The following is an 18,643-nucleotide window of genomic DNA, read 5'->3' as shown; positions in this document are numbered from 1 at the left end:
TACACAAGGAGCCTCACACGGTGTCATCACATCTCACAGTGATTTGTGGATGAACAAAGATGGAGTCTGGCCTTCCACTCTGGGCCCTCCAATGGGATCAGACTTCAGATCTGCATTACTGCTGTTGGGTGTGACTTTCACATTATTAATGTGCTTTGCTGTTCCATATTTCCATGGCTGTATTTCCTATGCAGATACATTTACATAAAGAAAATAACAAGGACAGTCAGTGGCATTGCTGAGGAATAGAGAAGATAAGATGGCCCGTCCATGGATGGAGTGCAATAAGAGGGCCTGGATCTGCACCTCTCCTGTTCACCAATGACTAGATCCCAGTGATCTGATAGGAACCCATCTAGGTAATATTGATTCAGCTGACATCATAGATGCCCCTTTGTGACAGGTCCTCTTTCAGTGTCCCATTAGCAACAGGTAGAATTATTGGCTCTAGGTGGGCCCCTGGCTGGTGTGCTGTATGTCTTCGGGGGCCCCAGCTGTTTTGATGACCCTTCCGTGTTACCATTGAAATCTCTGTCAAGGAAAACAAAATCTGTATTTATTTCTTCTTCTTTGAGGGGCCCAGGAATTCAGAGACTCGGGTTATACTGCTGCCTACAGGAAGAATGGGACACTGGCAAACAAAAACTGTGGGCCCAGTATAGCCCCTCCTACTCACAGTATGCCTTAGTTTTGTGGGAGTGTCCAGGAGTTGCCTTTTCTCTGAGTATTTTTATAATAATAAAAGATGAATTTTGGGATAAAGTTTGGCCGTGTTCTGACATTGTGTACAGGTGGAAATCTCAGGTGGACCGTCATGGGGGAATGGAAAAAGGTCTTCACCAACCACAAGATTGGAGGAGCAAAACTGTCTGCAATGTCTTTGTATGATGGAGGATTAACACTGGGAACACCTAAGCTCATTTGGGGGGGCAGCATATACTTTTGCCTCCACCCGAGGAGATCTCACCTCACCTAATCCAATCCCCTCCACCCGAGGAGACCCCACCTCACTGCACCTCACCCAATACCATCCCCGCCATCTGAGAAGACTCCACCTCACATAATATTGTTTCCTCAACCTGAGGAGACCTCTACCTCATCTAATGCTGTTCCCTCGATCTGAGGAGACCACCACCTCATCTAATGCCATCCCCTTCGCCTGAGGAGAGCCCACCACACCTCACCTCACCCGATACCATCCTCCCTGCCTGAGGGGAGCCCACCTCACCTGTTACCGTCCTCATTGCCCGAGGAGACTTCTCCTCACCCGATACCGCCCCCTCCACCCATGAAGACCCCACCTCACCCAATATCATCCCCTTCACCTGAGGAGACCCCACCTCCCCAAATACCATCCCCTCCACCTGAGACCCCACCTCACCCAATACCATCCTCCTTGCACAAGGAGACCCCACCTCACCCGTTACTGTCCTCCTCGCTCAAGGAGGCCTTCCCTTGCCTGATACCGTCCCCTCCACCTCCCCCAATATCATCCCCTTCATCTGAGGAGACCCCACCTCACCAAATACCATCCCCTCCACCTGATGATTCCTCACCTCACCCATTACCGTCCTCGCCCGAGGAGACCTTTCCTCGCCTGATACCATCCCCTCCACCTGAGAAGACCCCACCAAACCCAATATCATCCCCTTCACCTGAGGAGACCCCACCTCCCCAAAAACCATCCCCTCAACCTGAGGAGACCCCACCTCACCAAATACCATCTCCTCCACCTGAGGACCCCACCTCATTTAATATTGTTCCCTCGACCTGAGGAGACCACCACCACATCCAATGCCATCCCCTTCGCCTGTGGAGACTCCACCTCACCTCACCAGATACCATCCTCCCTGCCCGAGGAGACCCCACCTCACCCGTTACCATTCTCCTTGCCCGAGGGGACCTCTCCTTGCCCGATACCGTCCCCTCCACCTGAAAAGACCCAACCTCACCCAATTTCATCCCCTTCACCTGAGGAGACCCCACCTCACCCAATACCATCCTCCCAGCACAAGGAGACCCCACCTCACCCATTACCGTCCTCACCTGAGGAGACCTTGCTGATACCATCCCCTCCACCGGAGAAGACCCTACCTCACCCATTACTGTCCTCCTTGCCTGATACCGTCCTCCCCACCCGAGGAGAACCAACCTCACCTGTTACCCTCCTCCTCGCCCGAGGAGACCTCACCTCGCCCGATACCGTCCCTCTCACCCGAGAAGACGCCACCTCACTTAATACCATTCCCTTCACCTAAGGAGACGCCACCTCACCCGATACCATCCTCCCTGCACGAGGAGACCTCATCTCACCCAATACCATCCCCTCCACCTTGTGTATGATATCTGGCAGTCTCTTATTCCAACTGCACACATCACAGACATCTCTTCTCTATTCTTATCTATAGCATTGGCTGCAGCTCTGACAGACTCATATTTACATAGAAGGGAAATGTGTTTCAGCAGAGACCTTAGAAGATTCCTGCTTCTCCTGCCTGCACCTACCTTCTTGCTACCCATAGCAAGGTGTGATTAAACTGGGCTGTAATTTATTCACCCACCACTAGGTGTCCTCAATGCTCCACCTGCATTCTGTACATCTTGGAGCTAATATAGAGGAAACATGCACACATTTTATGGTACAAATTTTATGTTGTGTGTGTATATATATATATATAGTCACATTTGTTTAAATCTTTTCTTCTATCTTTTCATGTGACAACACTGAAGAAATGACACTTTGCTACAATGTAAAGTAGTGAGTGTACAGCTTGTATAACATTGTAAATTTGCTGTCCCCTCAAAATAACTCAACACACAGCCATTAATGTCTAATGGCAACAAAAGTCAGTACACCCCTAAGTGAAAATGTCCAAATTGGGCCCAATTAGCCATTTTCCCTCCCCTGGGTCATGTGTCTCGTTAGTATTACAAGGTCTCAGGTGTTAAATTTGGTGTTATCGCTCTCACTCTCTCATACTGGTTACTGGAAGTTCAATATGACACCTCATGGCAAAGAACTCTCTGAGGATCTGAAAAAAAAAGAATTGTTGCTACATTGTCATGAAGCTTGGAATACTGAAGTATTTCCCTTTGATTCTATTACACAGTGGGGGGATCTGCTGCCCTGTTTTAAGGCTAACCCCCTACAGACGGCTCCATGGTCTGGAAGGAAGGCATTGTTCTGTGTTTAACCATTTGTTTATGTACTTTAATTACCCCCTGGGTCTTCTCTGTGTCATTACACATATCAGTCCTCCTATTCAAGCTATCGGACCAATCCCTACTGACCCTGTTTGATGTGATGGGAGGGCCCGTGGAACTGAGAATCCCTTGGAAAGTAGGGGATGCCCTTGTTTCAGCTCCCCATACACCTCTTATGTCTAAGTCACCCTATGCTATCCTGGCACAGGGTGAGTGAGAAAATATATCTTGGACTACTTAAAATGGGACAGTAATATTTGTCCACAATATCTCCCAGGATGTATGTAGAGACTATTATTGGTTTGTTTGATTCTGAACTCAACATGTTAATTAAGTGAGCTAATCACATTGGCCTCCAGGACTGGCTAGGAGACGAACAGTCTACTCCTACTATAGTTTGTTGATAACTAGGCTGAGGAGGGGGAGAACACTGTTTGTATTGTTAATTGTAATTAGCTCCTGCTATTGTGAGAAAATGTCCTGTGGTTTTATTAATGATAATGTATAATGTACTGTGTGAAGCTCGGTGACCACAAGTCTTGGCAAAAGTTTATGTCTCAGTCACCTAGGCTGTATAAAGGATTAGATAATTAGCTCATGTTAATTAAGTTAGGTTTTAGTCATCCTGCTGTATATATTTGTGAAAGATCTCAAATAAAGTTGAGTCCATCTTAGCAGTGAAACAAGTGTTGTCTTGTTTTATGCTTGGGAGCGGTTGGAATATCTGATATCTGTGTCCAGACTGGGAGGAAGTGGTATACTGACGCAAGCACTCAAGCGGAGTGAGGGACGTTCCATGACATACATAAAGATGGCCTAGGCTATAAGAAGATTGCCAAGACCCTAAAACTGAGCTGCAGCACGGTGGCCAAGACCATACAGCAGTATAACAGGACAGGTTCCACTCAGAACAGGCCTCGCTATGGTCCACCAAAGAAGTTGAGGTCACGTGCTCAGCATCATATCCAGAGGTCATTTTTGGGAAATAGACTTATGAGTGCTGCCAGCATTGCTGCAGAGGTTGTAGGGGTGGGGGGTCAGAATGTCAGTGCTCAGACTATACACCGCACACTGCATCAAATTGGTCTGCATGGCTGTCATCCCAGAAGGAAGCTTCTTCTAAAGATGATGCACAAGAAAGCCTGCAAACAGTTTGCTGAAGACAAGCAGACTAAGGACATGGATTACTGGAACCATGTCCTGTGGTCTGATGAGACCAAGATAAACTTATACGGTTCAGATGGTGACAAGCGTGTGTGGCGGCAACCAGGTGAGGAGGACAAAGACAAGTGTGTCTTGTCTACAGTCAAGCATGGTGGTGGGAGTGTCATGGTCTGGGGCTGCATGAGTGCTGCCGGCACTGGGGAGCTACAGATCATTGAGGGAACCATGAATGCCAACATGTACTGTGACATACTGAAGCAGAGCATGATCCCCTCCCTTCAGAGACTGGGCCGCAGGGCAGTATTCCAACATGATAATGACCTCAAACACACCTCCAACACCACCACTGCCTTGCTAAAGAATCTGAGGGTAAAGGTGATGGACTGGCCAAGCATGTCTCCAGACCTAAACCCTATTGATCATCTGTGGGGCATCCTCAAATGGAAGGTGGAGGAGCGCAAGGTCTCTAACATTCACCAGCTCCGTGATGTCGTCATGGAGGAGGGGAAGAGGACTCCGGTGACAACCTGTGAAACCCTGGTGAACTCCATGCGCAAGAGGGTTAAGGCAGTGCTGGAAAATAATAGTGGCCACACAAAATATTGACACTTTGGACCCAATTTGGAGATTTTCACTTAGGGTTGTACCCACTTTTGTCAGATACTGTATATACATTATATGGTAGGAACATATTATGTCGTAAATATTGAGAGAGGGCAGAGAGAGAGTGCAAGGAAAGGAACGAATGGTGAGAGAGGGGGAAGGGAGAGATAAGAGAGGGGAGAAGGGAGAGGTGAAAGGGGGTAGGGAGAGATGAGAGAGGTGGGAAGGAAGAGGGGGAAAGGAAGGGAGAGGTGAGAGGGGGAAGGGAGAGGTGAGAGAGGGGGAAGGGAGAGGTGAGAGAGGGGGAAGGGAGAGGTGAGAGAGGGGGAAGGAAGAGGTGAGGGGGAAGGGAGAGGAGAGAGGGGGAAGGGAGGAGAGGTGAGTGGTGGAAGGGCGAGGAGGAAGGAAGAGGAGAGAGGGGGAAGGGAGGAGAGGAGAAAGGGTATCGGCTGTGGAGAACAAGATGAGAAGAAGTTGGTAATAATCACAGAATTGCAGAATAAGGATAATAAAATATACAAAACTTTATTGATGTGTAAAAAACCTCAATGGGGTAAATCTATAGAGAATAACACCTTCCAATAATTAGGTAATAATATTGGTAGCCCAATAATCAATCAGGATAATCACATCCCTTTGGGTAATGATCCATGACATGAAATGAATTTATCCATGGGTTGTTCTGATTACATTTAGATGATATAATAAAAATGGCAGCAAGTTGTCAGTGAAAGGCAAAGCGGCTGAACGGACTCGGCACAATGAAATCTTAGTAGCCATGTTGGCAGAGAGTCATGAAGAGCAGAGATGGGGGAGTTGGCAGATGTAAAGATGAACTTCTAGAAATGGGATCACTTGGCTAAGCTTGTCATTCAGGGGGATAAAGTTCTGGTTGTGGAACAAAAACTCTGATATAAGGCAGCAGAGAGCCGGCTATGAGATGTCCGTCTCTCCTTGGGATTGCTGATGGATCGGGTTCGTTTCTTATACAAGATAATGTCAGCAACATGGAGAAAGAAATTGCAGAGAGAGACACTGGGAGCCGGGAATGCCGTATATGTTAGATAGAGCCGCATCACTTTATTACACCCAAGGAGAGGAGAGAGCGCAGGGAGAGTAGTATGGAGGATGGAGAAGACTATGGAAGATAGAGAGGTGGATGGAGGATGGAGAGGAGTATGGAGGATGGAGAGGAGAGAGCACAGGGAGAGTAGTATGGAGGATGGAGAGGAGAGAGAGGATGGAGAGGAGAGAGAGGATGGAGAGGAGAGAGAGGATGGAGAGGAATATGGAGGATGTAGAGGAGTATGGATGATGGAGAGGAGTATGGAGGATGGAGAGGAGTATGGAGGATGGAGAGTACTATGGAGGATGAAGAGAAGTATGGAGGATGGAGAGGAGTATGGAGGATGGAGAGGAGGATGGAGAGTAGAAGAATAGCAGTAAGAGGAAGATGCGGTCTCTTTCTCTGTATTAGTGGTTGTTCCAGTCAGCTTTTATTGATGATAAACTTTAGAAAATGTCTTTTTCCCGCCATGAACGAGTCCTAATAATGAGTTGGATCCTCATCATCATAGTAAGTATTGATAATTATGGGAAGTGCAGAATCCTACAGAGGGGAGAAGAGGGAATTCACAATGGGAGGCGACCATTATATCCATGAAGAGTAGAAGACTTTCCTTTAGAGGGTTGCAGAGAAATCTGAGGTGTCGGTGAGGACATCCTCTATACATGGAAGAGGTCCAGCAGACCCAACACCGGGACACAATCACCAGACAAATCTCTGGCCATCTACAAGAGATAATTGTACAATTACACTGAGATATTACATTGTATACATTCCATGAAATGTTTCATCAATACATATATATGTGAATGTGATGTGTATTTGCCAAGTTGTCTCCAGTGGTAATGAGGATGGCAGAGATGATGATGATGAGGTCACTGACGTGACTTGGGTGCCGGATAGAGCAGAGGAGGAAAGTGAGGGTGAGGCACAACCCCAAGGAGGCAGCCATCATGGAAGAGTAGAGAGCAGCCACTCTATTCCATCACATTGTGGAGCTGTTATCTCCCGGCCCACTTCCCACAGCTCAGCTGTCTGAACCTTTTTTAGTACATGTGCAGACGATCACACTGTTGCAATTTGAAACTTTGTCTCAGGCACATCAAGCGTGGCACAAAAACCAACCATTTGGGTACCACATTCTTGACAAGGCATTTAACCTCCCACCACTCAGCCTATTGGCAAGAGCACCATAGTCTGCCAAAGAGACACCAGAATTTATCCAACAAATCTCTAATCTTGTTCCCAGTGCACAACATTGTGACCTCATCATACAGACCGGCCCCCAAGCCGTTATTTATAAAGAAAAAAAATGACATTTAAATAGTTTTGCCTGCAAGCTTTCTTTTATAAATGTCAGTTTTTCTGCAGCAGGTTCTATACAGGGTACAGATGGGCCACTTTACAGGCAGACTAAGGAGACCCCCCCGGCACTATATTTAATCACATGCTGACTGCCGCACACACATTTACATCGGCCGAATGGCACGGGCAGGCAAAGGGACGTACACATACATCTCAATGAATTTGCTGCCTAGCGGGCACATGCCCACCTTGTGAATGTGCCTGCGGATCCCGCAAACTCGATATTCGCCGGCAGGAATTGCGGATTTTGGCGAGGAGAGGCAGAACGGGGAAACAAGGCATTTCCCTGTTCTGCCTAGCAATATGACAGGGATCTACTGATCCCAGTGATCGGGAGCAGTGATCTTTGTCATGTTGTAGTGGGCCCATCCCCCCTACAGTTAGAACACATCCAGGGAACACACTTAACCCCTTGATCACCCCCTAGTGTTTAACCCCTTCCCTGCCAGTGACATTTATACAGTAATCAGTGGCTATTTGTATCTCTGATCGCTGTATAATTGTCAATCGTCCCAAAATAGTGTCAAAAGTGTCCGATCTGCCCGCCATAATGTCACAACCCCGATAAAAATCACAGATTGCCGCCATTACTAGTAAAAAAAATAATAAAAACAATGCCATAAATCTATCCCCTATTTTATAGACGCCATAACTTTTGCCCAAACCAATCAATATACGCCTATTGCGATTTTTATTACCAAAAATATGTAGAAGAATACGTATCCGTCTAAACTGAGGAAGAAATTTGTTTTTTTTATATATTTTTTGAGGATAATTATTATAGCAAAAAGTAAAACATATTGCTTTTTTTTCAAAACGGTTGCTCTTTTTTTGTTTATAGTGCAAAAATAAAAACCATAGAGGTGATCAAATACCACCAAAAGAAAGCTTTATTTGTGGGAAGAAAAGGACGTCAATATTGTTTGGGCACAGCATCACACGACCGCGCAATTGTCAGTTAAAATAAAGCAGTGCCAAATCGCAAAAAATGCTCTAGTCAGGAGGGGGTAAATCCTTCCAGGGCTGAAGTGGTTAAAGGATTTTTTTTATTTTTATTGTTTCACTTTAAGCATCATTAAAATCACTTCTCCTAAAAGATTGTTTTAAAAAAAAAATTTCATTCATGTCCCCCAGGGCAGTACCCGGGCCCCCATTCCCTCTTTATGTCCATTTACTTGCATTGAAAGTCTTCTAAATGGAGACTTTTGCAGTTCAGGTCCCATAAACTACAATGAGGTTTGTCATTCGGGTCCAATTTTTTGTGATGTTTGAAAGTTCTGACATGAAAAGAACAAGAGGGTGTTCGGCCCATCACTAGTGACTACACGTAATGCTCTGCAGTGGGTTGGGTAACACGTAATGCTCTGCAGTGGGATGGGTGACACATAATGCTCTGCAGTGGGATGGGTGACACATAATGCTCTGCAGTGGGATGGGTGATATGTAATGCTCTGCAGTGGGATGGGTGACACATAATGCTATGCAGTGGGATGGGTGATATGTAATGCTCTGCAGTGGGATGGGTGACACGTAAAGCTCTGCAGTAGGATGGGTGACACATAAAGCTCTGCAGTAGGATGGGTGACACGTAAAGCTCTGCAGTAGGATGGGTGATATGTAATACACTGCAGTGGGATGTGTGACATGTAATGCTTTGCAGTGGGATGGGTGGCATGAAATGATCTGCAGTGGGATGGGTGACACGTAATGCTCTGCAGTGGGATGGGTGACACGTAATGCTCTGCAGTGTGTTGGGTGACATGTAATGCTCTGCAGTGTGTTGGGTGACACGTAATGATCTGCAGTGGGATGGGTGACACGTAATGCTCTGCAGTGGGTTGGGTAACACGTAATGCTCCGCAATGGGAAGGGTGACACGTAATGCTCTGCAGTGGGATGGGTGACACGTAATGCTCTGCAGTGGGATGGGTGACATGTAATGCTCTGCAGTGGGATGGGTGACACGTAATGCTCTGCAGTGGGATGGGTGACATGTAATGCTCTGCAGTGGGATGGGTGAAATGTAATGCTCTGCAGTGGGTTGGGTGACATGTAATGCTCTGCAGTGGGATGGGTGACATGTAATGCTCTGTAGTGGGATGGGTGACATGGAATGCTCTGAAGTGAGATGGGTGACACATAATGCTCTGCAGTGGGATTGGTGACATGTAATGCTCTGCAGTGGGATGGGTGACATGTAATGCTCTGCAGTGGGGTTGTAGATATGTAATGCTCTTCATTGGGATGGGTGACATGTAATGCTCTGCAGTGGGATGGGTGAAATGTAATGCTCTGCAGTGGGTTGGGTGACACGGAATGCTCTGCAGTGGGATTGGTGACATTTAATGCTCTGCAGTGGGTTGGGTGACACGTAATGCTCTGCAGTGGGATTGGTGAAATGTAATGCTCTGTAGTGGGATGGTTGACATGTAATGCTCTGCAGTGGGTTGGGTGACATGTAATGCTCTGCAGTGGGATATGTGACATGTAATGCTCTGCAGTGGGATTGGTGACATGTAATGCTCTGCAGTGGGATTGGTGACATGTAATGCTCTGCAGTGGGATTGGTGACATGTAATGCTCTGCATTGGGATTGGTGGCATGTAATGCTCTGCAGTGGGTTGGGTGACACGTAATGCTCTGCAGTGGGATTGGTGACATGTAATGCTCTGCAGTGGGATGGGTGACATGTAATGATCTGCAGTGGGATTGGTGACATGTAATGCTCTGCATTGGGATGGGTGACATGTAATGCTCTGCAGTGGGATGGGTGACACATAATGTTCTGCAGTGGAATGGGTGACATATAATGCTCTGCAGTGGGTTGGGTGACACGTAATGCTCTGCAGTGGGATTGGTGACATGTAATGCTCTGCAGTGGGATGGGTGACATGTAATGCTCTGCAGTGGGATGGGTGACACGTAATGGTCTGCAATGTTATGGGTGAAATGTAATGCTCTGTAGTGGGATGGTTGACATGTAATGCTCTGCAGTGGGTTGGGTGACACGTAATGCTCTGCAGTGGGATTGGTGACATGTAATGCTCTGCAATGGGTTGGGTGACACGTAATGGGCTGCAGTGGGATGGGTGAAATGTAATGCTCTGTAGTGGGATGGTTGACATGTAATTCTCTGCAGTGGGATGGGTGATATGTAATGCTCTGCAGTAGGATGGGTGACATGTAATGCTCTGCAGTGGGTTGGGTGACATGTAATGCTCTGCAGTGGGTTGGGTGACACGTAATGCTGTGCAGTGGGATGGGTGACATGTAATGCTGTGCAGTGGGATGGGTGACATGTAATGCTCTGCAGTGGGATGGGTGACACATAATGCTCTGCAGTGGGATGGGTGACAAAGAATCTGCCGGGTGCCGCTGTCACTCATAGAGTGGAGGCGGGGCAGAGGCGGGGCTCTAATCAGATGACAATGGAGGCGGAGCTCTAGTGGTGATCTGATGTGCGGTGCAGCCAGTGTGTCACCGCAGGCTTGTAGTACAATAGATGGGAGCGCGCATGCGCTGGTGCCCCTATCAGATCAGTGCTGTGAAGGGGGCACCGGTCACACAACAACACAGGAAGTGGGCAATACTGAGCAGAAATGATGCCATTTAGAAGAGGAAAAGAACACAAAGATTACTATTACTGGAATTCTATATTTAAGGATCAGAAAGAGAAAATAAAAGCTGAGAGTTCATATGACTTTACTCTGATATCATTCCATTCAGGACATTCTCTTCATATCCGGATCCATGTATTACCTGAGAGGGGGAGGGGCTCCCACACACCATCTTCTTATCTTCTTCTGTTTATAGATACTTTCCAGGCTCCATAATCCCTTCATAGAAGAATAAAATGAGAGTGTTAGAGAAGGAAATGTTGCTGTGATGATGGAGGGGGGAGGGGCTCATACTGTGCTCTGTAAGAAATGATGGAAAAGTGAGGGGCCCTCACCATGGCAGGGGCCACACACTCATGTCCATCCAACCATTGGGATAGCAGACTGTATGACTGGTGTGCTGGGCTGTCATGTGTACAGGATGAGAACACACATCTGATTGGCTCAGTTATACTGACACATTGGATGGACCTCGGGGGATGGGGGGTTATTTTTCTGTAAAGGTAAAACCTTGTGGAAGATTGTAGGACCTGACTAAGATTATTATTGGTGGATCTGATTTTCCCCATCCCCCATCTGTAATGATAAAACTTGGGATGAGGAATAAATTCTCCATCATCTAGGAAATCTGTGACTGGCCCAGGAAATCTCAATCATCTCTCTCATTATCTGTAGACAGGGCCGGTGCTACCACGAGGCAAACTAGGCAGCCGCCTAGGGTGCACTGCTGCCTAGGGCGCCCGGTCACTGGTGTATCTTCTCTCTTCTCTCTGCAGCAAGCATCTAAGTCTCAGCATCAGCAGGCAGCCGCCGCTCTGTTCACACATAGTGTCAGAGGCGCAGTGGCAGAGGAGGACTGTGTCTGTGTCCCGACTCCCGAATGAATGGAAGCAAGAAAACATTCATTGATGGGTGCTAGTAGGTTGCATTTGATGGGCGCTGGTAGGCTGCATTGATGGGCACTGGTGAAGCTGCATTTGATGGGCACTGGTAGGCTGCATTGATGGGCGCTTGTGAGGCTGCATTGATGGGCGCTGGTAGGCTGGATTGATGGGCACTGGTGAGGCTGCATTTGATGGGCGCTGGTGAGGCTGCGTTTGATGGGTGCTGGTTAACTGCATTTGATCGGCATTTCATTAAAAAGGTGGGGTATACATGGGCAGGGCAAAGGGGGGGAGTCAGGGGTGGCAAAATGAGGGTGTGTCAAAAATGCCTAGGGTGTCAAAAATCCTTGCACCAGCCCTGTCTGTAGAACTACAGAGACCTCCAATGGGTTCTACAGAAATTGTATAGAATGTTTGTCACCCATCCTTCCATTTTCATTACAGTGCAGCCCGGGTGTCAGAAGACCTCCCAACAATGTCCCACCTCCATCATCTCATCACCATCCAATGTTGTCTACATTTTACTATTCACATTCTAATGCCCCGTACACACGGTCGGATTTTCCGATGGAAAATGTCCGATCGGAGCGTGTTGTCGGAAATTCCGACCGTGTGTGGGCTCCATCGGACATTTTCCATCGGATTTTCCGACACACAAAGTTGGAGAGCAGGAGATAAAATTTTCCGACAACAAAATCCGTTGTCGGAAATTCCAATCGTGTGTACACAAATCCGACAGACAAAGTGCCACGCATGCTCAGAATAAATAAAGAGATGAAAGCTATTGGCCACTGCCCCGTTTATAGTCCCGACGTACGTGTTTTACGTCACCGCATTCAGAACGATCGGATTTTCCAACAACTTTGTGCGACCGTGTGTAGACAAAACAAGTTTGAGCCAACATCCGTCGGAAAAAATCCTAGGATTTTGTTGTCGGAATGTCCGAACAAAGTCCGACCGTGTGTACGCCCTATAAGACTTAGTATGTGTGTTACCTCCAATAGAACAGATCTTACCATTCATCCACAGAGAAGCCGGCATTCCGGAGGACCTCACAACATCGTCTCACTTCTGACTTCGACATCTTCTCATCATCTTCATACAATGTTATCTCCAGAGAGGTCAGAGTTTGGTTTGTGGAGATAACGGAGCAAAGATCATCACAGCACCGTAATGTCCCATTACATTCATCAATCCTGGAGGGAGAAGCAGGAAAGAGGTGAAATGTTCTTCCAGGGAGGGGCAGAAGTAGACACATCCAATGAATAATCAGTGGGTGGGGTCTTAGAGAATGAAATGTTTTTCCAGGGAGGGGCAGAAGTAGATACATCCAGAAACATTTATATATATTTTATATCTCAAATTGAAACCTTCCCTTCCCCCTCCCCAGGGGCGGAGCTCGTCATTTCTGCTCTGCAATGCCTCCTGGGAGATTTGTGTCATCAATCGGCATCGACGGGCCGTACCATCCAGTTATTTGTAAACCGGAAATGATGTCATGCGAGGCGGCGGCCATTTATAAAAAGGGTAACCAGGCTTTTGTTGCCATGGTGACCAAAGCTTCTTATATACAGTGATGGGCGGTGGGGGAGGATATGGAACATCTCATCTCTGATTACATACAGAGCCCGGGGGAGGGGACACACCATTACTAATCATTTATAATACAGAAATATGAGGGGCAGTTTTGATGGGACAATTTTGATGAGGCAATAGGATGGGGCAATTTTGGGGCAACAAGATGGGTGCAGCTTTCATGGGGCAGTTTTGATGGGGGCAGTTTTGATGGGGGCAGTTTTGATGGGGCAATTTGATGGGACTGTTTTCATGGTGGCAGTTAATGGAGCAACTTTGATGGGGGCAAGTTTGATGACGGCAATAGGATGGGGCATTTTTATTGGGGCAATATGATGGGGCAATTTTGAGGCAATAGGATGGGAGCAGATTTGATGGGGCAATTTTGATGGGGCAGTTTTGATGGGGGCAGTTTTGATGGGGCAATTTGATGGGGGTAGTATGATGGGGCAATTTTGATGGGCGCAATAGGATGGGGCAATTTTGATGGTGGGAGTATAATGGGGCCATTTTGATGGGGAAGTTTTGATGGGGCAATAGGATGGATGGGGCAGTTTTGATTGGGGCAGTTTGATGGGGCAATAGGATAGGGCACTTACGAGGGTGGTAGTAGAATGGGGCTATAGGATGGGGCAGTTTTGATGGGAGCAATATGATGGGGCAATTTCGATGGTAGCAGTACGATGGGGCAATTTTGACGGGGGCAATTTGTTGAGGCAATTTTGATGGGGGCGATATGATGGGGGCAATATGATGGGGCAATAAGATGGGGCAGTTTTGATGGGGCAATTTTGATAGGGGCAATTTGATGGGGGTAGTATTATGGGGCAATTTTGATGGGGCAATAGGATGGGGCAGTTTTGATGGGGGCAATTTTGATGGGGGCAGTTTTGATGAGGCAATAGCATGGGGTAGTTTTGATGGGGCAATTTGGTGGGGCAGCTTTTGCAAAAGGTAATTACTTTTTAAACAATGCTAATTGTAAATTATAGATGATTTCTGTACAGATGTTTTATATATTTATATATATATATATATATATATATGATATGGACATTCTCTGTAATGGTGATTTAAGCACAAGAGACTCCATTTTGTTCTGACTGTTGAAATGTGTTCTGTGACCTCCCCCCTCAAGGTTTTACTTTTACAATTGTTCTATTCTCTAGCTTTTAATAATGTATTTCTATTTCTTAGCTTTTAATAACATTTCGCACCTCCCCTTTCTTATCTATGTATAAAATAACATATAATAATACATTTTTGCACGGAACGGACATTTTACACACAGTGATTGAGTCCTGTGAATCTCTTCCTGCAGCTTCAGTATTAACTTTTGTTTTAGAGAAATAATTCCATAACAATATATATATATATATCTGCACAGAAACAAGGGATATCATTTACAATTATCATCTTTTATAAAGTAATTACCTTTTGCAGGAGATTTTTGTATTTCTAGATTTATAATCTTTGTAAATGTAGATAAACTTTCTGGAGGGGAAGTTTCCATAGCTAAGGAGCGGGAACTTCATCTGACACTGCTGTTGCTATGGAAACCTGACCTACAACCTATTACACGGCTTGTGCTGCTCTGTGTGAGATCTGGAGGTGCATGCTGGGTAACCATGGAATACAGGAAGAGATACAGTCTGGCTTCAGATGCCCACACATGAGATGGCGGCGGCCTGCTGGGACTTACAAAAGTAAGAAAACAATGCTGCAAAAATACAAAGCTTACCTTGGATTACAGCGTACCTTTACTAGAATACATTCATCATGAGGATTATAGGGGGAGGTTTATCTACAAAGTAACATTTCTCCGGAGCTCCGCTTTATATATACAAGTGCCTTAAAAGTCCCCCTTAGGGGTATTTATTTTGTTTCTAACAAGTTTTTGGATGTGGCACTACTGAGAGGAAATCCTCACCGACTCCATTTCTACAATTACTGTATAAAGTTCTTAGTTTTCTGTATAAAGTGTATTAATACCAATTCATTATTCTGCAGCACATTGTTCCAGCACTGAGGTTGTGGTAGTAGCAGACATATATTGTATGTAGTATTTCCTTTGTATTATAATTGTTGTTGTGTAATTATTATTTGGAAGTATCAGGATCAGGTGGTTCGGTGGTTTGTTACATAGTTACACAGCCGTATAGTAACACTGGGGTTGTGGTAACACTTACCTCTGTCTGCAGGTAGGTTGTCTGTGTAATATAGAGCAGAGCTACACTAGTTTGTTATTTAGTGTATAAAATATGTACAAAGATAAAGAATGACAGAAAATACATCAAAGACAAAAGGACAGACACAGTCTGGCTGTGAGAATAAAACAGAAATAAACTTTTTCTGAGGATTATCCTGTGACAGGAACATGTCAGGAACATCCGCTATTCACCGGTTAGACCGGCACCATGGGAATCCCCCTGTCCATATCTCAGGATCCTCAATTTATGGATGTGGGTGAGTTTAGCCATCAGCCAATCAACCCTGGAGGGTGTTCCCTGCCCAGCCCACAAGCCGGTCCTGTGTTCTGAAGGAACCAGAGCTAAATGGACCATGAATGGTTCTGATGGATAAGGATTGGATTTCTAACACCGGCATGTCAGTCTGATCCCAACAAGACCAATCAGTGCTTGTCTGGTGTGATCAGACTCCATAGAACCATTCTGGGGGTTTCTCCTGGATTCTATCCTCACTACACATACAATGTTATATGTACATGTACCCCAACATGTGTACAATCAGGAGGAATTATTTCCATCTCTCTACAACTAATATTTTATTTTGTATGAGAGATAAAATGATTCCTCTGATCTCTGATATAAATCAATGTCTGGCAGACAGTTCGGGGTCTTCTCACTGTATCGGCCTCGTCCCCTGCTGGGCTTGTAGATGAAATGACTAGGACTTCTCTTTGAGGCTCAGTGAGGTGACAATTTTATATCTACAAGGATGGGGGGATTTTATTGTCATCTAGGGGTCACTTCTTGTCTAGAGACTCGCTCTGTCCTTCCAGATTCTAATTGAGGACCATCTGTCTATGATTGGTCACTGAATTAGGAGAATACGGAGTCCTGTGCATCTTCTGGTCTTTTTCAGGACTAAATTCAGCCCAAAATTCTGTCTGAAATTGGGCCTGAAATGGTGAATGGAGACGCACCGGACCCCCTGCTGTGAGCCGCTGTGACCTCCAGTGTGAACCCAGCTAAAGTCTGATCTCTGATAGTCAGTGGAGGGGGGAGGGGATGAAAGCCAATAACAGCGAGTGACCTGAAGGACTATGATGGGAACTCCCAGTGTAACCAGCCAATCAGAAGTCTATCTTTGTATAACTTTCATCTAGGTGACATGTCTGGATCCCTCACATAGAAGATTTATACCAGAATTCTGCACAATATTATATCATTTATAGGATAATTCTCACCACAGCTCCTGCAGAGTACAGCCAGGATGTCTGAGCCCCTCACATAGAAGTTTTATTCCAGAGTCTTCCAGATTAATCCATGATAAATACAGTGTGGTGAGGGATCGATTATTGATAAGAATGGATTGGAGATCACCACAGCCGGAGGAAGTCACACCACATTTCACCAACCTGCAGAGACAAATCCGGACACATGATCTTATATTATAAGATGAATATGGGGAATTATTCCCATTTAGTGAAAAGTAACATAACATCACTAGAGCGGAATATCAGGATATACAGAATGTTATACAGAGGAAAGATCTTGTTATTAGGGAAGCTGATAAAGGTGAAGCTGTTGTAGTACTTATGTCTACACAGTATAAAGAGGGGGCGCTGTGACAGCTCAGTTACCCCCTTATGTACCCGGTTATTAAGCAGGACCTCACACAGTGTCTCATACAGGGGCTTCTGAAATTGATAGATAAAGGAAAGGATCTTGGGGGGTTTATGAAATAAAACAGCAGAATGTCTGATGGTGGATACTCCAGTGACCCCAATATTCCATCACCTTCCTAAAGTCCACCAATCAGGAGTTCCCATTGAAGGTCACCGGATTGTGGCAGGAATAGGACCCCTTATAGAGAATGTAGGGGGGAGGGGTGGATATACATTTCCAGCCTTTAGTGCTGAGACTTCTGGGATATATTAGAGATACAAGTACTATATTATACTATACTATATATAGTACTATATAAGTACTATATATATCTTCCCTGCAACACAAAAGTCGCTCTACCTGTCTGCGATTTCCCACCTGACTCTTCATACCCTCTGGTAACTGCACTGATCTTCCCTGCAACACAAAAGTCCCTCTACCTGTCTGCGATTTCCCACCTGACTCTTCATACCCTCTGGTAACTGCAAAGACTCCCCTCTTCTCTTAAACACTGGACTACATTGCCTAACTGAACTTTAATTCTGCCTTACTAAGAATTTGAAACTAGTGCCTATACTTGTTTGTTTTTGAAAGTGTCATTTATTTTGTATTCTGCTGCCATGAACAAGACCAAACATTTAACCTTATTCTGTTGCCCCCTCTTGCACTGCAATCTGTCCAGGCCAGTTGTAAAACCCCACCCCCCACAAGCTTAGTTTTATCAGCTTCTAATTGAATAATTTTGAATCCCCCCCCACACACCTTCCCACTATAAATGTAGTTAATTTCTTGGGACGGCTGGCGAGGGTTTAGGCTGGTCACTCCTTGCACAAAGTGTCACGCCGGCAACAAGTGTTTGGCACTTGGACACGGGCACTTCTTCTAAGGCACTGCTACAAAAAAAGTAAGTACAGACTTTATTGTTTCACAGCTATTTTGCAGGAAGTTCCACTTCATTCACTAACTTTCCTCAGCCTTCCTTCTATTAGCTTGTCCCCACCCTCTAAAATGCTCACACTAATCTTTGTTATAACGTCCTCTCTCCTCAAACTCTCATGTCTTTACCCCCCCTCTCCAGCCCCCAACCTTTACATATCTCCCTCTCTTCTGCCCACTCAATATTACTCCACTTACCACCTCCTGCTCATTCTAAGCCCACACAGTATCACCACGTCCATTCCACCACAGCATCTGCCCTCCTATAAATCCCACTCCCGCCTTACCACCCTCACCCTCCTACTACTCCTAATGTCTGGGGACATCGCACCAAACCCCGGCCCTCCCACACCCAATTTCCAACGCCAAGATCGGCCA

General features: G+C 45.9%; 2 protein-coding genes across 4 annotated transcripts in view; both read right to left on the bottom strand.

Annotated features, from left to right (window-relative positions):
• The window catches only part of LOC141133874 (NACHT, LRR and PYD domains-containing protein 3-like), a gene marked incomplete in the record, with an annotated part of 735,962 nt that overhangs the window by 521,661 nt on the left and 195,658 nt on the right, over positions 1-18,643 (bottom strand).
• LOC141133877 (NACHT, LRR and PYD domains-containing protein 3-like) overlaps positions 5,478-18,643 on the bottom strand; it is a 225,850-nt gene continuing 212,684 nt past the window's right edge. For all 3 annotated transcript variants that reach the window (XM_073623471.1, XM_073623470.1, XM_073623472.1), the window contains 4 exons: positions 16,909-17,079; positions 12,920-13,099; positions 11,162-11,238; positions 5,478-6,762 (listed from right to left, as the gene is read on the bottom strand). In XM_073623471.1, the coding sequence (XP_073479572.1) occupies positions 11,196-11,238; positions 12,920-13,099; positions 16,909-17,079 (394 nt within the window). In that variant the 3' untranslated portion in view covers positions 5,478-6,762; positions 11,162-11,195. The remainder of the gene's footprint in view (positions 6,763-11,161; positions 11,239-12,919; positions 13,100-16,908; positions 17,080-18,643) is intronic.

This window comes from Aquarana catesbeiana, linkage group LG03 (genome assembly GCF_042186555.1).
Source record: "Aquarana catesbeiana isolate 2022-GZ linkage group LG03, ASM4218655v1, whole genome shotgun sequence".
NCBI lineage: Eukaryota > Metazoa > Chordata > Amphibia > Anura > Ranidae > Aquarana > Aquarana catesbeiana.
Note: the sequence above shows the minus strand (reverse complement) of the source record. Positions and strands in the feature narration are given on the sequence as shown.